General features: G+C 40.6%; 1 protein-coding gene across 3 annotated transcripts in view; it reads left to right on the top strand.

The window, feature by feature from the left end:
• The window catches only part of MEGF10 (multiple EGF like domains 10), a 171875-nt gene that overhangs the window by 91998 nt on the left and 55383 nt on the right, over positions 1 to 24494 (top strand). For all 3 annotated transcript variants that reach the window (XM_043912206.1, XM_043912205.1, XM_043912204.1), the window contains exons 6-7: positions 18578 to 18824; positions 20632 to 20752. In XM_043912206.1, coding sequence (XP_043768141.1) covers positions 18578 to 18824; positions 20632 to 20752 — 368 coding nt within the window. The remainder of the gene's footprint in view (positions 1 to 18577; positions 18825 to 20631; positions 20753 to 24494) is intronic.

The raw sequence follows: 24494 nt of genomic DNA, 5'->3' as shown, positions 1-24494 counted from the left end.
TCATATTTGACGACCTTTCTTCTTTTGCTAAACTAAAGAAGAGATGACCTGCTGATACCAAGGGGAGCAGAAGTTAGACACGTTGATGATGACAGCATCATCATTAATGGGTGCTTCCTATGTGCCAAGCATTATTGCAAGGGCTTTATAGGGAATGACCTCATTTAATGCTCAACAAGATGAGATAGTTACAATTCTTGTTCCTATTTTACAGATGAGAAAATGCAGGCACAGAAAAGTTAAGTGTCTGGCCTATATTTATACTTCTGGTAAAGAATGGAGCTGGACTTGCATCTCATTCAGAGCCGGTAATTTTGACCACAAGGGTATGGTGCCTTCTGAAGTGGGAAAGGAGGCTTCATGAAGGTGACGAGGTCAGTGGTACTGAGGGGAATGAGAACAGGAGGCAGGACTGACACCACCAGACAAAATAGCAAAGCAAAGTTCCTGAGAGATGTTGAGGTTGTACAAACATGTCATTTAAAATGACACCAGTTTGGTTGGATGCCTTAGTAATTTGTAATTTCCTCATTTGTAACATTAAGGATGTTGGACCAGATTGTATATATCATCCCTTTCAAACCTATGATTTTATGTGTGATTTACTCTCATAAATATGTGTCTGCAATCCCCAAGACCTTTCTTTGTTTCAGAAACCCTTTAAACCTTTTCTATGAGTAGCAATAACACATTTGTTCTCTTAGCCCATATAATTCTATTTATGATTTTCTAAAGGTCTATAAAGAAATTTATTTCTCCTCTGGTGAGAGGGCATATCCAGAAACATACAGAGAGTCCTAAGTCAGCCCGCAGCCAGCAAATAGTTCTCAAATGCTTGTTCCCCAGACTTTTGACATTAGTATCAAGTAGAAGCAAAAAGTGGAAATTAGTTTTGGTCTCAAATATCCAAACTGAGGTTTATTTAGTCATCAATATGATTTCTGGTTAAATGTACTTAGAACTAGTGAAAACATGCCTAGGAGGCCAAATTTGCCCAAACATTTCCAATACAGCATTAAGAACACAGATAACCTTTTAGATAAAGCAAACACGCTGTGCTGCTTGGAGTGAGTAATAAGAATTTGCCTGCAGGATATTCGAATGGGGGAATCCATTTGAAAGATATTACAAGCCAGAAATTGTAAGGCACAAAAAGCTGACTTGTTTGCCAGCAAGGTCTGTTGATGTAAAGGTCTATTGACTGGATACAGTGGAGGATCGATGCTGTCTGGGGAGAGAAGATACTGGAGCCCAATCCTTGTGGCAAGTTGTTAACATACCCATCGCACTGTCAGAATTGCTTTAGAAATCAGGTTGATGGAGCGGCAGGAATAAGAGTGGATCATTTGGGTTCACTGGCCTGGGGGCCAGACATTGATGGCAGGTGGGAAGGAATGAGCTCAGAATGAATGTTTCATCAGAACTGCACGAAAGCAGTTTCACTGATAGACTGTGCAAGTGATAGCGGTCACACACAGAAACTGCTGATTTTGCCTTCGTGAAAGTCTCAAATCTGGGCTGTTGTTGGTTCCTGTTTGGAGGGGCAGACAATCTCTTCCACTTCTTCTCACCCAACTCCCTTTTGGAACTGAACGGCAGTAGGCTTCATGTTTCTCAATTCTGTGCTGTTTCGATGCCTTCACTTTCCTAAGCTTAAAATAAGTTTCAAACTATCTATATCATATACTTGTGAGAATTAAGTGATACAATACCTGTTGAGTACTCAGCACTCAGCACTGTGCCTGGCGGCATGATAATGGCTCAATAAATGTTGTGAACATGTTAGTCACTCAGTCCTGTCCAATTGTGACCCCATGGACTATAGCCTGCCAGGCTCCTCTGTCCATGGGGATTCTCCAGGCAAGAACTCCAACCAAGGGAGTGGGTTGCCATTCCCTTCTCCAGTGGATCTTCCCGACCCAGGGATCGAACCTGGGTCTCCTGCATTGCAGGCGGATTGTTTACCATTTGAACCACCAGAGAAGTCCTACTTACTTAACAGTTCCTTGTGTGACAAATGTGCCTCCCACCAGACTTTGAATCAGCCCAGTCTGTGGACTAGAGATTAGATGGAGCGGCTCTTTGTGGATATCTTGTTTCTAGGTGACGCAGTGGTAAAGAATCCACCAGCCAGTGCAGGAGATACCAGAGATGTAGGTTCGATCCCAGAGTTGGGAAGATGCCCTGGAGAAGGAAAATGGCAACACACTCCAGTATTTCTTGCCTAGAAAATCCCATGGACAGAGGAGCCTGGTGGGCTACAGTCCATGGGGTCTCAGAGTCGGACATGATTTAGCACCCATGCACACACACATTTTGCCCTGCAGGTCACACCCTTCTAGAGCAGGATCCTCTCCTCCTTCACAGTTGCTTGCCAGGAGGCTCCCCAGACAGAGCCTCTGGTGGTGTTTTTCTCCCAGCCTCTGACCATGAATGTCCTTACCAGATGAATTCATGTCTGGTTTGTATTGCTCTGGGCGTCCTGAGAACACTATAGATGTTTATGTTACCCGCACTAGTCAGTTCATAAGCTGTAAATACAAGGCTGGACTGTCATTTTATTTAACTCCACTACACATCATTTATTGATTTTTTTTCTTTTTTTTTTTTAGCTTTGAGTAATTGCCCTGTATATCTGTTTATCAGAAAATCCTGGTTTCAACCTCAAAAATCTGACCTTTTGCTACTCTCTCCTGCTGCTGTTCAAATCCCAGCCACCATCCTCTCTTAATTGTGATCACTATAGTCTCCCTACTGTTGCATCTACTCAAGCCCCACTGGAGTCAGTTCCCTCTACTGAGACCAGAGTGATCTTGTCAAAATGTACTTTAGAACATGCTGCTCCCCTTCCCCAAACTCCCCAGTATTTCCCGTTATTGTTAGAATAAATGCCAAAGCCCTGAAGTAGTCCGACAAGCCCTGTTTGATCTGTCTTCCTTTGATCATACCTTCCTGGCCTCTTCTCATCCCACCAATCACTCAGGGTACCACACTGCTTAGCCTCTGGGACACAGTAGTTCCATTTTTGCCTCTGTACTTGATATTTCCTCTGCTGAAAATGCTCTCCTCCCTGGAACTTTGCATGGGAGCTTCTTAAGGTCAATGGACTTGCAACCTAAGTGTCACCACCAGGAGTGGCTTTCCCTGACTCTATATGAAGAATATCCCCCCATAACTATCTATTACATCTTCTTTTTAATTTTTTATGGCACTATTTGAATATATTTCATTTGTTCACCTCTCCTTTTTTGGTCTGTATTTCCCTCCAGGATATGAGGCCCATAGAAACATGAATTTTGTCTGTTTTCTTCACTGCTGCCTAGTTAATTTATTCACCTAACATCTAGCACAGTTCCAGGTACCCAATAATTCTCAGTAAATATTTGTGGAAGGAAAGAATGAAGGCATAGATGTTTCAGGAGCAGTAATGGATATAAACAGGAGATACGAGGGATGGGTAAGGTTCTACCTCTTTTTTCAAATGCTTTCAGTTTAATAGGATTGGAAGTCCACCTACAAATACATAGGCAAAAGGAGTCAAGGAGAAAGTGGTCAAATGTCTTCTAGAAAGGGGCATGACCTGAAGTCCTTCCTTACGAGACCTTAAGGGGGCTCAGGCTCCAGCGACCTCTGGATTCCCCTTGGCCGTGTACACTGCAGGTTCTTTCATCCTTGGTAAATTTCCATGAACTGGCAGCTGCAATGAGATTGTAGAAGCCAGGCAAGATGGACTAGGTGTGGTTTCCATAGACTCTGAAGAGGCTGTGTACATAGACAGCTCCTCACCTTCAAGAGAAGAAAGTCTGTATAGTATAAGCACCAAGGTTATTACTCATATGGTATTGTGATTTCTGAAATGGTGGCCCCATGACTAAGAAAGGTATTTGAAAATTAGTCCTTACTTGAATGGAGAATGCTTATTAAAAATGTTGCCATCTAAACTTGAGGATATTAATTCTCAAGATGGAAATTTTGTATGAAGATATATAACTTAGCTAGTCATTTGTACCAAGATAGTGTATGAATAGTAAGAAATTAGGTGAATAATTCAGACTATAGATTATTTCACACTTGATCTTAGCCAAAAGGCCGAGAAGCGATTATAGATTATTTCAAATCATATTAGCAACCATATTCTGATGGCAGTAATGTGCTTCCTAGCTGTTCTGTGCAGAGTAAAGTGATGAAATGTACAACATTAGGTGGTTCTGTAGCCTCACTTGTTACCTTACCTGTAAAATCAAGCAGGCTAATACCTGATTTTAGTAAAACCATGTACATTTCCTCTCATAAGGTTATGCTGTTAATTATCTAAAATTAAGTGCTCTGGTTTAATATATAGTCCAGTATCTTTTATGACTGTTTCAAATTTCTTATTGTTTGTGATTGTGTCAAAGAATACATATTTTTTAAATACTTGAAACTTTCTTCTGGGATGATAAGAACAAACAAAAACTGTTTTTTTTTTCCTTCTTTGGTCAAAATACCTTTTAATTCATTGACAACCTAGTTGACTTTTAAAAGTTTGAATATTTGTACATGTGTGTTAGAGCAGAGTCATCATGTTTGAAATCATGGGATATAGTCTTTGCATCTTTATAACAGTGAAAATTCAGAGACAAGTGAAAATGGCATTGAATATGAGAAAAGATAGATTTATTGGAGATGGCTACACAGCATTACACTGTGTTAACAATTCATTCCTATAAACTTCTATATAATATTGATAATATGCCATATTAATAATTGTTATCAATATTAGTAGATCTCAATATCATAATATTGGGTAAAAAATCAAGATGCACAGTCATATACACATTTTTCATAAAACTAATAAAATAATTCAATAAAAGGTAGAAAGATGTAAAATTCATAAAGTGTAGAAAGTAATGAAACAGTGGTATTTATACTACTTATAAAGACTGTTTCAGTAGGATAAGTATAGTAGAGGTTATAAGTGCCTTGCTCTTGGGCCACAATTCTATGAAAACCTAATGGTTTTGCTACTCACTCCTCTTGCACACAATGAATGGAAGTAACTTCCAAAGAAAGTTTAAATTTTAATGGAATTGATTTGAACTTGATTAGTATATAGCTGTGAATTTTTGTTTATACACTAAAGAAAAGCACCTTTATCCTTACAAATAAAAATAGCCTAATGTTGTAAAATGAGTATTACACAAACCAGATTTATCCTTGCTGAAAGTTAGTTCTTGACATAATTAGACTGTGTCAAAGTTAAATGATTCTTTAGGACAAGACACCATAAGCAGAATTAAAAGAGAAAGAAGAGAATGGAAATATTTTTGTAACATATAAAACAAATGATTAGTAGTGATAAATAGACTATATAAAGAACTCTCAAATCAATAAGGAAAAAAAAAACCTCTTAAATTCAGATTAGGCAAAAGGTATAGTAAGGTAATTCAGAGGCAAGGAAACCTGATTGGCTAATAAGCATTTGAGAATATATTTATCTTTGTAATGACTGAAGAAGTAGAACACGATGTCATTTTTCACCATCCAATTGGCAAAAGTTTACAAGTCTGACAATGTTGTGTGTTCATGAGAATGTGAAAGGAAGCTTCCACACACTGCTTTCAGGAGAGTAAGTTGGCAGAATAAATTTAGCGAGTGGTTTGGCTGTCTCTAGAGTAAAATTATTCTTTGTGTACACCATATGATTTAGTATTTTTACTTCTTTATAATTTGTATACCTTGGGGAAACCTTTGCATTTATGTATAGGGGATATAGTCTTTGCATCTTTGTAACAGTGAAAATTCAGAGACAAGTGAAAATGGCATTGAATAAGAGAAAAGATAGATTTATTGGAGATTGTTAACACAGTATAATGCCATGTAACCATTCATTCCTATAAACTTCTATGTAGTATTGATAATATACCATATTAATAAGTGTTATCAATATTAGTAGATCTCAGCATCATAATATTGGGTGAAAAATCAAGATTCACAGTAATGTACACATTTTTTTAATGAAACTAATAAATAAAATAATTCAATAAATTATTTCTGGACACACAGACTAGAAGGATACACATTAAAATCCTGACAGTGGTTCCCTCTGGAGAAGGAATAGGGAAAGAACTGAAAATAAGGTACAAAGGAGATAAAAGGGACTTTATAATGTGTTATTTCTTACATTAAATGATGAAGGATGTGATGCAATGCTCATAACAGTTAATTCTAGATTGTGGGTATGTGAGCCTTTGCTGTACTATTAAATAGTACTTATCTTCTGTGATTAATTTTTTTTTTTTACTCAAGAAAACTTAAAATTTTAAGACCATCCTGTTACCATTGAGGGTTTGGGGCCTGGTTTTCCTTACTGTTGGAGTTTAAGCAAATCATTTAAGGCCCTTTAGCCTCTCACATCCAGGATGGTAGTGGTGGTCCTGAGTACATATCCTTCGGTACTCACCTCCAGCCCTCCTCCTCTGGGAGCCTTCCCCTGTCCTTGCTCTCCTCTACCCAGAGGATACAGGCCTCTGGATATAAGGCGGTGGATAGAAGGATACAGGCCTCTGGATATAAGGCAGTGGATAGAAGGATACAGGCCTCTGGGTATAAGGCGGTGGATAGAAGGATACAAGCCTCTGGGTATAAGGCGGTGGATAGAAGGATACAGGCCTCTGGATAGAAGGTGGTGGATAGAAGGATACAGGCCTCTGGATAGAAGGTGGTGGATAGAGGATACAGGCCTCTGGATAGAGGCACTGTGTTCCTCGAGTGTCCCGAGCACTGCAAGGCTTATTGTTGTTCAGCTCCTCAGTCGTGTCTGACTCTCTGACCCCATGGATTGCAGTGTACCAGGCTTCCCTGTCCTTCTCCATCTCTAGGAGTTTGCTCAAACTCATGTCCATTGAGTCAGGGATGCCATCCAATCATCTCATCCTCTGTTGTCCCCTTCTCCTCCTGCCCTCAATCTTTTCCAGCATCAGGGTCATTTCCAATGAGTCAGCTCTTTGCATCAGGTGGCCAAAGTATTGGAACTTCAGCTTCAGCATCAGTCCTTCCAGTGAATATTCAGGGTTGATTTCCTTTAGAATTGACTGGTTTGATCTCCTTGCAGTCCAAGGGACTCTCAAGAGTCTTCTCAAGCACCAGAGCAAGGCTTATTAGCACATTCTTTGCTCATAAGTCTCACTGTGGGCCAGTCTCTTCCAGTAGATAAAGAAAGCTATAGGACAGGTCTTAGGGAGGAGCAATAGTAAGTGCTCAACAAAAAGAACTTAGTAGGCATGGAAACTGCTTAGTACATTTTTAATGAAAGAATGAATGAGCAAAAGAGCAAAACTATGGCAAGACTTTATAAAGCAAAATATCCTGTAATGGCTCCCGAGGTCGTTATTATGCTTTTGACCTCAGTGAATATAAATGTAATCCCCCCAAATCCCTTACAAATCCCAGCCTACAATTTATATCCTAGAGATTTTCCTGCACCGTGAATAGAGTCATCAATATGCTCTCGTTGAGAGACATCAACATTTATAGTTAGACACATTAAAGAAAAAACATTTCACGCCCTTTTCCCTGGTTCATCATTTGGGATAAGCATCCACTGTAGTTAAGAAATGACAGTTCATGCTTCAAAACTTCATTTAATAAACATTTTTTGAAGAAGAAGAATAAAGGTTCTCTCTCAGCCACTGAATAATATTAATATAAACAGCACTGGGTGGTTGTCAACAGCGATTGCTGGCACTCTGTCAGCTCTCCAGCCAGCTTTTTGACATGTGAAAGACATGAGGTTTTAGTGCTTTCAGAGGATCTGGAAAATACATTTTTATTGTTCTTCTTCATGGATGGAGAAGCTTTACAAACTTGTTTTATTTTTAAAGCACTTGATGTTTTGAATGAGGATCTTTTCTTTTACATTAACGAAAGGGAATGACATGCCATAGCTTTGTTAGCCCGGGGCACAAGGAATGAAATCACAGGGAGATAAAAGACCCTGAGGGATCCATGGCTTGGGAAGAAAGGGTATATGTTTCAGGAAGGATCGTGTTTTTCTATCCTTGGAGACAGCAGAAAATTATTTTGGTCTCTTCTAAAAGCTACTCTATACTTTCTTGAAAATGACTTATTTGTGCTTTGTTTACATATGAGACTATGAAAGGCTGAATTTTCTTTCCTGTTAATTTCTCTAATAATCACAGACTATCCTGTGTTTAAACTCAACGGAGAACATCACAGTGAAACTCCATGTAAAATGTATTTTTAAGTCCGTATAGCTGACTGATATAACCTAATAGATGCTTGACATTCAGATGTTAAGGGCACTTACAGACATAGTTACTTCAAACAGCAACCCTGGTGAGGGTAGTTATGTATTACAAACTGACGTCACTTTCCCTATGATAAAGATGAGTTCTAAGATTCAATACATTATCCCATTTTAAGTGTCTGGTAGAGATGTATCCACAAGGTTCTTGAACTCCATATAGTTCCACAATTTTACTTCTTTGATTCCAGAAGTATTAAACCAAGGCAAAAGAAAAAAACACAGAACAAAAAATGGACTACTCAGTTCATCTAAGATTTGTTTAGCCCTAACACAAGTACACAGAATTGAGCCCTTTTGTTATTCTCTATAATTCAGAACCAGTTGTTTTAAGAAAGTATATTATACTTCAAAATGTGTTTCAAGGCTGTTTCTGTGGTCTTGGTGGATGTAGATAAGCTGGGGAAAAATCAAGTCCTGGGATTGATGCCTTCTAATATGGCAGATTCTCCAGATTTTATTTATCACTATCTACTTCTTTACTCCAAGAGGACGATTTCTAAGAAGTTCACATATTTGTTTCTAAGTTTATCCTTTTACATTTCTGAGCTCCATGTATGAGCCTGCACCTCTGGACATGTTAATCATCAGCAAATGAGAAATTTATAAATCCAGTTTTTAATTGACAATTAAGAATAGGATGTAAATTAACTGAGCGTCATCCCAGGCCTGAGCTTTTTCCAATTGTCTTTATAAAAAAATGGATGAAAAAAGGGATACCAGGGCTTGTTTTTACTTTATGGAGTTACTGGGCAAGTTGTTTTTTGAAATTCACATTGTGAGAACCAACTTGTCCTTTTTGGCATGAATGATTCATGCAAGACAAACAAATAATACAAACCAAGGACAGGCCTGTTCTTCCGGCCTCATATACAGCTGGAGGATGTTTTCTTCAGGGTTGGGACATTTCACTGAGCCAACCACGGAATAAAATTTCTGCTGCCACCAGATCTGTGCTGTGTCACACATACCAACAAGTATTTTAGATGTAATTAGTATGTTTCACCATCCCCATTTGACAGAAAATTAAGTGTAATAAAAGTCAGGAACTTGTTCAAGTTTCATAGCTGTGAAGTTGCAGTGTCCCCGCTAAGGTCCAGGCCTGTCCAATGTTAAGTGATTGTACCCCATCCTCGAGCCAGCTAAGTGATTGATGAATTTTATAACAAGGTGAATGTGATGGTAAACATTACACTTTTCTCTCAGGGAAAAATGATTTCACCTTTTTTTTTTTCCCCCTGATGAGGGAGTCCTTTGAGTAAGACAGTATATTAATGTGCCCTTGTTCCTTCTTCTGGGAGTCTCTCTCCATTTAGTATGTCTCTGTATCCCTAATTGTTCTTTCTTTATTCTTGCTAAAGAAAATGAACTCGCTCAGTCGTGTCCGACTCTTTGCAACCCCATGGACTGTAGCCTACCAGGCTCCTCCATCCATGGGATTTTCCAAGCAGTTGTACTGGAGTGGGTTGCCATTTCCTTCTCCAGGGGATCTTCCTGACCCAGGGATCGAGCCCGGGTCTCCCGCATTGTAGACAGACGCTTTACCCTCTGAGCCACGAGGGAAGTCCTCTTTATTCTTGGTCTATACAAAATCAAGAGATTTACTAAACCGTCTCTCATTTGTTCAAAGATTTTTTCCTGTGGCCTTGGTTTTGTCAATACATGTGTGGCTGTGGACGTGTTGGAGCATTCCTTATCAAACCGTTCTGATGAACTTACTACTAACACTTTGAAACCTGGGAACTGTCATTTAGGCAAGCAAGTATTACTTCTCAAAACACCTGTGTGACGTTTGTCCAGCAGTGTTCCCCCTTGAAAAGCTGGCAGAAGCCAGTAATGTGCACTGGTAGCAGGTCCTGTAATTGATGAGTGTTGGTAACGTGGGATGGTCTGCAGGGTGTGTGCAAGATCACAGCTTGGGGAGCCTTGCTGGGTTTGGGTTGAACTCTTGCTTTTGCTACTTGAATGCTAAGTGACTTTGAGCAAATTGTCATCTAAGTCCATTTTTCACATGATATGTTGGAATAATTATACCCAGCTCATCGAGTTATTATGAGGATAAAGTGAAATAGCTGCATATGCTGACACGTGTTCAAAACGCAATGCATCTTGAAATCTCTTCTCTCTTTCCCTGTTTTTTGCGTGGAAAGCTAGACCAAGGGTTTGAAGTAGGTTAGCAGGAGAGGATGTACCTAGAATTGTGATAATGGTTTGGCAGGTTTCTCTGCTTGTCCAAGTTAGTTATCCTGTTCTGTGAGTGCTCTCACTTTCATTCACTCACCACCTGCATCTTGAGAGCAGCCATGTACCAGGTACTGTGTGGACATAGTTTTCTGGCCAGAGTACTCAGCTAATGGCATCAGTACTGTTTTCACAGTGAGCTCACTGGTTTTTTTGTTTGCCTAGAATCATTTTTAACTTACAGAAGCTCTTCAGATCTGACCATCCCCTTCATTTTATTTTCTCTTTGAGAAACACCCTATGTTTTCACCACTGGGATAATTTCCTATTTCTAGTGCCCCTTGATATTGAGTCACTGGCTGACCTCATAAGCTTGCTCAGTGAAAGGTCTTATCATTGGCTGCTCCACCTTAACGGATCATATTAGATGAAACACATCATTTTGAGATATTATGTTTAACCAAAACACTTAATTTCACTGCCTCAGGAGCAGAATGGCCTTGTGAAAAGTGTTTGCGGACAACCTTGGGTTTGAATACTGATGCCACAGCTGAGTGTTTTTGGATGTTTTACCTAAATGTTCTCGTCCTAAATATCCTCTGTGTGCTAAAGGTGATAATTATACCACTTTGTTGGTGCTGTAAGGACTAGAGAGAGGTGGGTAAAGCATGGAGCACAGAGTGTGACACAGTGCAGATGCTTAGCAGATCCAACTCTTTAAACACATAACTTTTCGCTTGCTTTTCTCCTCCCACCAGAAGGATACATTCAATTGCAGAGAATTTAGAAAATCTAGTTAATTCAGATGAATTAGAGAAAAATCACACACAGTCATAAGATCCAGAATAACCAAGTGGTCCCACATGACCACAGAGCTTTTCAGTATCTGTCTCTGTGTCTTTTTCATTCTCCCTCTCCGCCTCTCTCCCCCACAACATTAGGTTCAGTTAAGTTCAGTTCACTCACTCACTCAGTCGCGTCCGACACTTTGCGACCCCATGAATCACAGCACGCCAGGCCTCCCTGTCCATCACCAACTCCCAGAGTCCACTCAAACTCATGTCCATCAAGTCGGTGATGCCATCCAGCCATCTCATCCTCTGTTGTCCCCTTCTCCTCCTGCCCCCAATCCCTCCCAGCATCAGGGTCTTTTCCAATGAGTCAGCTCTTCACATGAGGTGGTCAAAGTATTGGCATTTCAGCTCTAGCATCAGTCCTTCCAATGAACACCCAGGACTGATCTCCTTTAGGATGGACTGGTTAGATCTCCTTGCCGTCCAAGGAACTCTCAAGAGTCTTCTCCAATACCACAGTTCAAAAGCATCAATTTTTCAGTGCTCAGCTTTCTTCACAGTCCACTGCTCACATCCATACACGACCACTGGAAAAACTATAGCCTTGACTAGATGGACCTTTGTCGGCAAAGTAATGTCTCTGCTTTTTAATACGCTATCTAGGTTGGTCATAACTTTCCTTTCAGGGAGTAAGTGTCTTTTAATTTCATGGCTGCAGTCACCATCTGTAGCGATTTTGGAGCCCAAAAAAATAAAGTCTGACACTACTTCCACTGTTTCCCCATCTATTTCCCATGAAGTGATGGGATACAGTTGCTGATATGAGGTCATATATAACCTAAATTAATGACAGTTTCACGTAGTTGGTTTTAGGCTGTTGCTAAAATTGAATCATGTGGTACATATTTTTAGTCTACTTTTTACAGTTACGATATTTACAAACATCTTTCAAGTTCACTGGGACTTCCCTTGTGGCTCAGCTGGTAAAGAATCCACCTGCAATGTGGAGACTTTGGTGTGCTCCCTGGGTTGGGAAGATCCCCTGGAAAAGGGAAAGACTACCCACTCCAGTATTTTGGCCTGGGGAATTCCATGGACTGTATAATCCATGGGGTCTCAAAGAGTTGGACGCAACTGAGCAACTTTCACTTTCACTTTTCAAGGTCACTAAGTATTCTTCTATAATAGCACTTTCAACTGATGCATGGTATTCCATTGTATGATTGTACCAATTTTTTTTTTTTTACCAGTCTTCTATTTCTAGAAAATTAGGTTGTTTCTAATTTTTTTGTTATGATAAACAGCACTGGGATAAACATCCTTATAGCTTTGAAGGGGTAGAACATTGTGGTTTAGAAAACAGACAGGAGGTGTGTTATTCACTCCTTTTTACCTGTATGACTTTAAGAATATCAGCTGATCTCAGTTTCTTCATAAAATAGGGGTGACTGTAATCCCTGCTTCATAGGGACACTGTTGTCGTTCATCTGTCTCAGGTGCTTTCAACAATATTGGTGAGCACAGTCTGTAAATATTATTAATGAGTTAACTATTGTGAATTGATGTTGTCTCTATATACTTATGTTTGTTTCCTTTGGAAAAATCCCCAAAGTTGAATTTATGAGTCAAGGGCTTCTGATACACTTTCCCAGGCTACTCTCTAAACTGGATATAGTATCTGCACTCCCACAGTAGTGCATGGAGTGCTGGTGTTCCCAGAAAGGGAGTTATTATCATCCTCACTGTAAGGCGCAAGCTCATCATCATTATTATACTACTTCATGACTCAGGGGCACAGTTTTTCACAGCGTAGTATCTCTGACTCATTGGAAAAGACCCTGATGCTGGGAAAGATTGAAGGCAAAAGAAGAAGAGGATGGCAGAGGATGAGATGGTTAGATAGCATCACCGACTCAATGGACATGAACTTGAGCAAACTCTGGGACATAGTGAAGGATAGGGAAGCCTGGTGTGTTGCGGTCCATGGGGTCACAGAGTCAGACAAGACTTCTCGGCTGAACAACAACAAGGTCTCTAAATCAGATTGCTTCTCATTATCACTGTCAGCCAGGTGGCTGCAAGGACATGGTTGTATGAAACCTTCTGCTGACATTTGATAAGATGTAGAAGGGTGTCTATGTGGTTTTTTTTTTTTTCTATGTGTTTTAATATCTATGAAATTCAGTTTGAGAGATATGAAAAAAGGCAAATGTATATAAAAACTGTGATCTAAGTGCAAAGTTAGTGTCATGGAAAATACAAAATGCCTTTCTCAGAGAGCCTCTCAGGTTGGGTCTGTAGAATGTACCTGAAGAACAGAGGTTCTGGACTGAGCGTGGCAGGCTGAGGAGGACTGATGGAGAGGATATGTCTAATATCTCTTCTTCTCTGCTTATTTCTGTACTTCTTTTTGTTATGCACACAGCTAAGAAAGATGATGAGGGCCATGATGTAATAGTGTAGAACCCCAAGAGAGCATTCATGATTGTTTGTCTTTTCAAAACCTTTTGGCTGTTGGACGTATCCTTCTTTCTGAATGTAAAACTGCCTGCAACCTCCCTCTTCTTGCAGTTCCTCCTTTTTCGACATACAAATCCTTCACACTTTACCTAAATATGGTTCACTCTGCCATTAGGTCTCACCTTAGACATCATTTTGTTAGGGAAGCCTTTCCCTGCTCACCAACACTAGTTAATGTCATCCCTGCATTTTCCATTGTACACAGTCCATATGCTTCAGTTCAGTTCAGTTCAGTTCAGTCACTCAGTCGCGTCCGACTCTTTGCAACCCCGTGAACCATAGCGCCAGGCCTCCCTGTCCGTCACCAACTCTCAGAGTTCACCCAAACCCATGTCCATTGAGTCGGTGATGCCATCCAACCATCTCATCCTCTGTCGTCCCCTTCTCCTGTCCTCAATCTTTCCCAGCATCAGGGTCTTTTCCAATGAGTCAGCTCTTTGCATGAGGTGGCCAAAGTATTGGAGTTTCAGCTTCAACATCAGCCCTTCCAATGAACACCCAGGACTGATCTGCTTTAGGATGGACTGGTTGGATCTCCTTGCAGTCCAAGGGACTCTCAAGAGTCTTCTCCAACACCACAGTTCAAAAGCATCAATTCTTCAGTGCTCAGCTTTCTTTATAGTCCAACTCTCACATTCATCCATGACCACTGGAAAAACCTGAGCCTTGACTAGATAGACCTTTGTTGGCAAAGTAATGTCTCTGCTTTTTAATATGCTGTCCATATGCTTACCTTACTGCTTATCACAGGGTATTTATGCTCTTGCCTACTAACTTGACACCTTGTCATTAAACTGTAAGCTTATAGAAGCATGAGTTTTCTTATTCTTGTTTGAAGTCAAGGTCTAGTACCATGCCTGGCAGAAGGCATGTACTTAAAAGATATAGCTTGAGCCAATGTCAGTCCCTAGCCCATGAGTGTAACCTCTGGTCATTAGAAGTTACAGCCATCAGGGCCCAGGGGTAAGTCCATTGTCTTCAGTGCTCTGCTAGTTGTCCTTAAGGGTTTGTAGCATGGACTGTACACTTCTGATATTGCATAGTAGTTTAAAATTCCTTTTATTTCCTTTTATTTTTTTTAACTTATTATGGGAGCTTCTTAGAGTAAGCCGTCTATGCTGAGACGCTCGATAAGCTGTCTCGTGAAATATCTGCATGAACCTGGGCACAGGGCATCTGACAGCCTGTTTCTAGCTGTTAGCACAAGGAGAGCTGAAACCAGAAGCTGAAAAGGAAGCATCACCCCCTTATTAGCATCTGAGTTCTTTAACCTGAAACGAAATTTTGTTCATTTGTCTTTTCCTGTTAGGCTATTCAAGCTATTTCCATGTTAACTACATTGTTTTTTTTTTTTTTAATGTATTTTATTGAAGTATAATTGATTTACAATGTTGTGTTAATTTCTGCTGTACAGCACAGTGGTTCAGTTATACATATATTTTTTAAAAAGGTTGTCAGTGGGAGAAACCAACCTAGTCCCTTTTTCTTGAGGAGTGAAACATTTGCCCCTTGAAATTTGTGTGAAATGTTAGCTAAAAGATGCCAGATAATTTGAGTTCACCCTCTTCAAACTATCTTTCCAAATGCAGTAGTTGAATCCAGGATAATTGTCCAAGCTTGGCACTAAACATAAGGAACAAATTCTGCCTCTTGTCTGGACACTCGGCATACTCTTGTGTATGTCGTAATCAGGGAAGAGAGCTGGCTTTTGTGCGATAAACTGTGTCGCTCACTGGGGTGCGTTTAACAGTGGATGTACTGAAGCAGTTAGATGTGACAAATGAAAAAAGGAAGTCACAGTGACGCCTACATTCAAGCCAGGCTTCTGTATCTTACTTACTCTACTTCCTGTCTGTTTCTCTGCAGACTCCTGTCTGTGGATTTTCCTCCCAACGGGGTCCATGTGGGTGCCTCGTACTCACATTGTGAGGCATGTGTATCAGTGGCTTTTTTAGGGAAATACAACCCCAAGGGGAGAAGCTGCCACTTCAAAGCATGCCACAGTGCTTAGACACAGCCAGAAAATTAGCCATGTCGGCAAGATAATATCTCTTTAATGCTTTAACCCTTTCTTTCATGCTGATGTGTGTGTATGTGCGTGTGTGCTCAGTAGTGTCTGACCCTTTGCGACTCCATCGACTGCAGCCCTCCAGCCTCCTCTGTCCATGGGATTTTCCAGCAAGATTACTGGGGTGGGTTGCCATTTCCTTCTCCAGGGGATCTTCCCAAGCCAGGGATCGAACTCAGGTCTCTTGACTACTGTGTTACGTGGGTGGATGGATTGATGCTGATAGTCATCCACAAGGAGACATCTTAAGAGTTTTGTTTTTGTTTTGGTCTGATCATAAGAAAATAGAACTGAGGTCTGTCTGACTGCTGTGCTGGGAGAGAAGCTGTTGGAGGGGGTGGGCAAATAAATGGGTTATGAAGGAGAGGGGAGACCAGCTCTGTCCCCGCAGTACTTGGCTTCTTCTTACCACTCACCTCTTGTTGTAAAATATACTCTATAAAACGTATATGCTCCAGCCCACCCTTACCCCAGTTTCACAGTGAGGGGAAAGGACTCTAACCCTTCATGAGTTGTTATTTGGTTTGTCTGTTTGTTTTAATTCTTTTGACATGATCATGATATCCTTATCAAGGTAGATTTATTAGCTACATTGTTTTCTTGTGTCAATTTATTAATTCTCCATTATAAACAAGGAAAAATGGATCTTTACTTTAATATGACGTACCCAGAAGTTGAAAGGAATATGGACATTTTGGAGAGGATTCAGCAGAGAAAATATGTGAAATTGAATAAACTTTATTTATTTATTTATTTTTTGAATAAACTTTTAAAAAATACATCAAAGTACTGAAGTTGTAGTATTAAGTATATATTTGGGCTATACTGGCATCAAGGATGTATTTACATTTAAGGAGTAAAATCATTTATAATATAGAGAACAATGCTACACTAGATTGACTATACTGTGAAGAAGATGTGGGGGGGATGGGAGGATCAAATTGTAGAATAATGGCTTTGGCTTACATAGAATGAAGATTTTCTTTATTCTTAGGACTGATGAACCAGGGAACTAGTTACAAAGGACTTGTTTACTTTGGGGGAACCTTCAGAACAAGATAGATTCCTTTCCAACTGAGATAGCTGGGAGGATTTCAAGAAACACACCATGTAATTTTTTTAAGAATGGATCGTAGATTGAGAGAATTAAAACTGAAGGAAAAAAGAGTGTTGTCCATATCCACAGGCAATAAAAAAAAAAAACTACTCATATGAATAATAGGCTGAAATCTCATCTTGGAACCATCACCTAATCTTATTTTGTGAAAGAAGATTGTTCTTAGGTAATTGCTTTCTTGATCTGCTTTAGGTTCAATAATTCTTTCTCACTGCTTTTATTTAATTGTGTTAAAGTATGTTTATTAAAGTACTAATAAGACTAAAGCCATACTTATTAGAAACAGAATTATTCATTTAAACTTTTTGATATTATGAAATGAAAGGTAGGTTCTAATATTGGAAGATGAATCTTGCAAGTCTAAAAAGTTGTTTTCTGTGTCCCTAGTTTTTCTTTTTTCAATAGTTTATTCTGTATCTGACATTACAAAATTTTTATGAAATGAAACTTTGTTTTATCACAAAGGCAGTTTATCCTAGAAACTCTAGGCAGGGTACTTCTTCCCCAGTGATTTTTATAGCATCTAATTAGTAAATGGATGACTGAGTAGGCAATGCATGTTAAGAGTAGACTTTGCTTATTGTCACCCTTGATAAGTTTCAGAATGTTTGCAACTGAAGTTTTTTCTTCTCTGCTTTTTCCTGCTCATTGACTTGGATCAAAGCCATTATTCCTTTTCTTGGGAAATGCATCTTAAAGCCTTTTAAATGCTTTTTTTTGCCTTTGTCTTTCCTGGTTTTATCTACCTCTTACCTGTTTATTTGCTGTCCATTTTCAGGTTCAGGTTTGTTATATTTTTAAAATAAGTCAATGATATAAACATTTTAGTCAGTTTTTTTTCCTGCCTTTTCTGGTTACCTCCCAATCACACATATTTTGACTAATTTATCGTGAAAGCACATCAATTTCCTTTTCGGGAGCTTGGCCCAGGTCTACAGCTAGCAGGATCAGCCCCCTCCACAGTGGACTGCCTGTGGGTCATTTCTTTGTCCCTCTGGTCACTGAGTGAGTCCAGGCCTCCTCACTAAGCCACTGATTGCCATGCTTCTTGCCGGGTCTCCTGTCTCTTGTCAGCTCCTTCCTGCCCTTTCTTCATGCTGTAGGCAGCTGATCTTACTAGAAGGCGAATCTCCATTGACCGCCAGTGCTTAAAGTCCTTTATTACCAATCCTCTGTCAGCTAGATACAATCCAAACTTCTTGATGTGTATAGAACCCCTGCATAAGCTGTCCATTCCCACCTGTCTAGTCGGCCTCCTCTCTGCCCACAACTGCTCACACCCTCCCCTAGCCAGCGACTCTGCCCACATCACACGCAACACTCCAGGCACAGGAAAGAGGCTGAGCACAGGCCTGGAGTTGAACAGGATAGCGATGCTTGAGTCATGGAGTGATAGAAAGTGGTCCGCTGCTGAGCACCAGTGACATATTGCCATGGGTGTGTACCTAAGCCCTGCTGTTCAGTGGAGAAGCGGGGATAAAGGGGTCATCCAGCCACTCTCTCCAAGGGGAGAGGGAAGCTGGTACTCAAGAACTTGCCATTGTCCACACCCACACTCTGATGCCCGCCACTCTTTCTTTCCCCAACCTCAGCCTGCGACGGTGATCACTGGGGGCCTCACTGCAGCAGCCGGTGCCAGTGCAAAAATGGGGCACTGTGCAACCCCATCACGGGGGCTTGCCACTGCGCTGCGGGCTTCCGGGGCTGGCGCTGTGAGGAGCCCTGTGAGCAGGGCACCTACGGTAACGATTGTCACCAGAGATGCCAGTGCCAGAACGGAGCGACCTGCGATCATGTCACGGGGGAATGCCGCTGCCCACCCGGATACACTGGAGCCTTGTAAGTGACGCGCCGCTGGGCAGCGTGGCAGAGCGCGCCCAGCCTCTCTGCTCCTGCTGCTGCCAGCCTCATATTCCAGGAGTTACTGAGGGGACAGGACTCCAGGCAGTGATGGCCGCTAGGCGCTCCTGCTGTTTGTTGAGCATCAGAGCCCAGTCAGGCTCTCAGAACCAGCTTCCATGCCTTCCTTTGGCAGAGCAGAGATACAGGGCCTGGATGTTGTGTTGAATGGCAATATTTGGGGTTGCTGGGGCAGATTTGGGTTTCACTTTGACACTCCCTCGATTGCATTCATTTTACACTTTGATACTCCCTCGATTGCATTCATTTTACACTTTTGACTATTAATGGCCCATGTTGTTCTGCTCTATGTGGCAGTTAATTAGATGAATAAAAGAGAATGAGTACAGTGCCTTAGAGAAGGAAATAGATGTTAGAAATAGTTCATGCTCAAAAGTTAACTGGATTATTTAATGCTCATAGATATGTATGTGTTGTTTTGTGAATATAAAAGGACTTGTATCATATTTGTGTTGTATATGTGCACAAAGTTTAATCCTTTCTGGAAAACATAGAAACAAGTACTTAATTTCTGCTGTGTTGTACTTAGTTGCTCAGTTGTGTCCAACTCTTGGTGACCCCATGAACTGTAGCCCACCAGGCTCCTCTGTCTATGGGGATTCTCCAGGCAAGAATACTAGAGTGGGTTGCCATGCCCTCCTCCAGGGAATCTTCCCAACCCAGGGATGGAACCAAGGTCTCCTGCATTGGTGGCAGGTTCTTTACTGTCTGAACCACCAGGCAATCCCAAGAATGCTAGAGTGGGTAGCCTATACCTTCTCCAGGGGATCTTCCCGACCTAGAAATTAAACCGAAGTCTCCTGCATTGTAGGTGGATTCTTTACCAGCTGAGCTCCCAGGGAAGCCCTCATCTCTACTACTTTCTTTATTTTGTGGGAAGGGCATTCTTTGGCTTGCTTGTATTAGCAAACAGACTAAGAGGCAGAATTTGCCCAAAAAAGTGAGATTAAAAAAAGAAATCTTGTTCCCTTACTGAGAAAATTACACCTGTAAATCACAGAACTAAAACTTGAAAAAAATGTGGCTCATTAGGTAACTACTTCCTGCTGACAGAGTTAGGGCTGTAAAGTAGAGCTAAAGAAAAATTTGAATTAGCCAAGAAAGCCCTGATTTTCAGAAAAATGGATGAACATCTCAGACTATTTCATTGTTAATGTTGCTTTTATGGGTTTTTATCAAGGTCCCAGTTGAATAAGGCTTTGAGAAATTTGGAGCAATTTCATAGGAGAGCGAAAAAGACAAGGCTTAGAGTAGGAGATATGTTCATATAATAAGGGGGGGTTCATCATTTTGAAGAGTAGAATGCTAAAAATTGAGTACAAGGAATATGTACTAATTAGGTGATGTACAGATGTTTTATTCTTCTTTGAGATTAGAACAGACATACCAAGTACACTTCCAGTGTAACCCATGGGCTTTTTGAGAGTTGCATGTGTAGTTCCTGTCACTAAGGAGTGTGTGGCCACCGAGAGTCATCTCTCTGATAGGACAGATTCTCCTCAAATTGAAATGGTTTCAGTAGAAAATATCCCCCCAAAGGGGAAGGACTAGGTGACCCCTTGACCCTTCCAGTCAATATGATTGGAGCTCTTGATGTTAATGAAACAAATAATATTGAACAGAGGAGCCTGTCTATTTTAGGGTCCTGGGTGCTGCTGTGTTTGTGAACCTAAGGGTTGTAGGTTTGGGTAAACCATGGTGTCCTTTGTCACATGTAATCCCTCAGCTGCGAGGATCTTTGTCCCCCTGGCAAGCATGGACCACAGTGTGAGCAGAGATGCCCCTGCCAGAATGGAGGCGTATGTCATCACGTCACTGGAGAGTGCTCTTGTCCTTCTGGCTGGCTGGTAAGTGCCCCGCCCCACCCGCCAAAGCCCCCTGTTCCAGGATACTCGGGAGAAAATGCATGTGGAGAACTTTAATACAGAAGAATGTCACATCAATGGATAAAAATTTCAAAACTGGAAATATCTGACCATTTCAAAGCAGGAAGTTTTTAGTCCAGAGAATGCAGAAGGTGATTAAATCCTGAACTTGAAGTTTACTAAGGGTCCTCATGGAAAAGTTAGTACACCATCTGTCCTGCATCTCCCTTCAGGATATGAAAGGGAAATATCTCGCCTCTCACATGACAGCAAATGCTGTTAAACCCTGTAAGTATTCAAATAAGCATTTTCATAATTATGTTCTATGGATCATTATTATTCTTTGGGAACATTATTCTCAACAGGTTAAGTGTTGTGTGAAAAAGTTATTTGGTCTTTGAATCTGGAGACTCATTGAGGTAAACCAAGTTTTCCAAGTATTGAAGAACTCAGAGCCTTTAGTGTAAGAATCTGCACCTCACCACACTTCCTGAATTTTGACTGTGATACTCTTTCTTTATGTAGTATCTCACAGGCTTAATCTTTTGTGGAATACACAATGTCAAAGCTGGTTCACTAGGTAGATTACTCTAAAATCAGAAAATAATATTGGTTTGTGTTTCTCTGAATTGGTTCGTGTAAAAGTCTGCTTGAAGGCAGAAGAGTGAATGACCAATGTCTGTTTCCTTCATTAACATACAGAAAACAAAACAGCAGTTTACTTCATGACTACCGTGCATCTCTATGAGCTGTAGTGAAGTTGCTCTTGCAGGCGTACAAGTGATGTAATTGCCAGATTCAGTAACAACTCCTCCATCTTCATTCTACTTCATTCCTCCAAAGCTTTTGACTCTGTTGCTCATCCACCTCCCTTTCCTAATCTCTCTCTCCACTTCTTTGATAACCCCTTTTCCTACCTCTCTTATTAAAGATCTCTTTTCCTAATTCCTCTTTTTTTATATACCATTTTATTTCCTGTATTTCATGCCAGTCTTTCTCTTTTCTCACGATACACCTTTCCTGGAAATCTCATTGAGATCCATTACTTTAACAATCATCAGCTGATTTTTCTCAACCTTGACTTTCTCTGACCCGAACACAGATGTGTATTTGTCACTGTGCTGTTAGACTCCCCACCCTAGTTTCACCTAAAGACATGAACTCACTCTCTGCCTGAACTATGCCTAGGCTGGAGCCTCAGGAGGCAGACGTAAGATTGCCCTTGTTGTAGGAATAGAGCAAAGAAGACTTGGAGTCCACTTCCAGTCAGAATCATGGGAAGTAAGATTGGGTTCCAGATGGTAAGACCACTGGGAGAAGTGAAAAAGAAATACCAGACCCAAGGCAAGAATTGGAAACAATAAGCAGACAAGGCAAGGAAGCAGAGGCTGGAGAAACTCCATGAAGCAATGGAGCCAGTGCCAGGGGGTGTTTTATTGAGTGCCTGATGGTGAGTCAAGTAGAGAAGCTATTGAAGAAATCCTGACCTGGAAACAGGCCCGTCAAAGTCAGTGGTGATAGAACCAAACTTGTCACACAGCTAAACCTTTCTTAAGGTGATTCCCTTTTTACCTTTTTTTTTTTGTCTTCATTAAAACCAACACTTCTTTCTTAGTTGCCCAAAGTAGAAATACTGAAATATCTTTGATTCCTTCTCTTCTTTTATTTCTTATACTCAGCCTTTTGCCAGCACTGGTCATTACTTGGTTCTTGGCAAGGGATGGATTTTGCTGAGGTAGCGGAGTGTCCAGGGAACTCCATGTTCTTTGGATGAGGAGCTGTAGAAATGTTACTTGCAGAATTTTTGTGTAGACATTGTCTATAGAGTTGCCTCATCTTGAAGTTGAAGCCTTCTTCTTCTTCTGGGTTGGAGTGGTCATGAGGTAGGATGCTGGTAACCACAAGTTTGGACCATGCATCCCGGTAGGTGGACAGATGGCCCTCTGCATCAGCCCAGTGGAGCCTCCCATATACTCTGCACTCATACCTTGATGGATGTTTCTTACTGAATGTTTCAGGTCATTTTTCTCTAAGTGCGGCTGAGCTTCCAAGTTACGCTTCTTTTTGCTACATTTTATTTGTGCAGTAATCCTAGGTGCTTTTCATAGATAGATATATATTCCTATTACACATACACAAGTATATATTTCAACTAATAAAATCCTGTGTGCACGCTAATTCACGTCATTCGTGTCCGACTCGCTGCTATTCTGTAGACTGTGGCCCACCAGGCTCCTCTACCCATAGTTCTCCAGGCATGAATACTTGAGTGGGTTGCCATGCCCTCCTCCAGGGGATCTTTCTGACCCAGGGGTCGAACCCATGTATCCTGTGTCTCCTGCATTGGCAGGCAGGTTCTTTGTTTCTTTCTCTTTTTTTGGCAGGCAGCTTCTTTAACACTAGAACCACCTGGGAAGCCCAGTAATATTCTACTTAAAGCTATTAACTCACATTAATCCTTCTTTGCAAACAGTATTTCAATAGCATCTCTAAAGCGTATGTGGCACCATTACAAAATGTGAGTAGTTCCTGAGAGAGTGAGAATTTTCACCAGAACCCTGGCTTACCATGGATTGACCCTTGGCATATTTATTTCATCTAGTCATGTTAATATGTTGTGCTAGAATGAGGGGTCAGAGCTATTTTTTTATCTGTCTCCTTCATCATATTGTGAGCTAATTAAAGATTGTGACTTTATCTTGGATTCTCAGAGCTTAGCACGATGCCTGGCACATAGATGATTCTCACTTAAGCACTGATTTGAATCATCTCTCAAAGGCTTTTTCAGTTCCAAGATTCTGGAAGAACTTTCATCGTTGGTAGATAGCTAGAAACCACCAGAGGAGACTTAATTAGCACACCAACTGCCTTTGTGGGTAGCCAGGAGTTAGAGGAAATGTATTTTCTTACGCTATCCAAAATAAACATTTACAAAACCATCTGGTGTTCGCTAGCCTCCAGTTTCAGAGTGCCCACAGTCTGTCTTTTTTATAGAGAAGGAGGACAAAGCAACAGCTTCCAACAGTTAAAAACATTGTAAAAATCCCTGTTATTTGGGGTTATTTTGTTTGATGTAGTAGTAACTCCAATAAATACATGATAAGCTACAAAGCCAAGTTATGTAGCCAAAGGAAGTAGAAAATAGTAGAGTATTTGATTGAGTTATTGGTAAAGTATCTTATGCTTCTCCACATAGGACTGGAATAAATATGACAGTATCTGACAAGACAGACAGCCTCTAGGGTGAGAAGACGTGTCCAAGTTACTCTCTCGATTTCTCTCCCAGGAAATTAGTTTTCCTATTGATCTTGGCCCAGCAATGTTGAACCTGATGAAAATAAAAGTGTCTTTTCTTCCAAAATAAAATGTCTAGAATTGTTTCTGTTGAAGTATTCTTAGGCAATGTTAATGTTAATTCAGATACACAAAATGTCAATCCTTTTTTTAATGCTTCCTTATAAGAAATAAAACCAATGATAAGGTGTATTTTCTCTAGAACATATGGTAAAGTATTTGAATATTCCATTTGGGCCAGATGTTATCATTTATATAATGGATGCTCAATAAGTGCTGTTCACTTACTGTACATGTAAGACCCAAGGAAGAACACTTAGAAGGATTTGTAAATTCCTTAGGTTCCCATAATCATTTGAGGTGACTGTTGTTTTTTTTTTTAACGTAGGTATTTATGATTAATTTGCTGCCACCTATGCGTGTATCTTGA

The sequence above is a fragment of the Cervus elaphus genome, chromosome 9, assembly GCF_910594005.1.
Source record: "Cervus elaphus chromosome 9, mCerEla1.1, whole genome shotgun sequence".
In the NCBI taxonomy this organism is placed as follows: Eukaryota; Metazoa; Chordata; class Mammalia; order Artiodactyla; family Cervidae; genus Cervus; species Cervus elaphus.
This window is presented reverse-complemented; position numbering and strand designations above follow the sequence as displayed.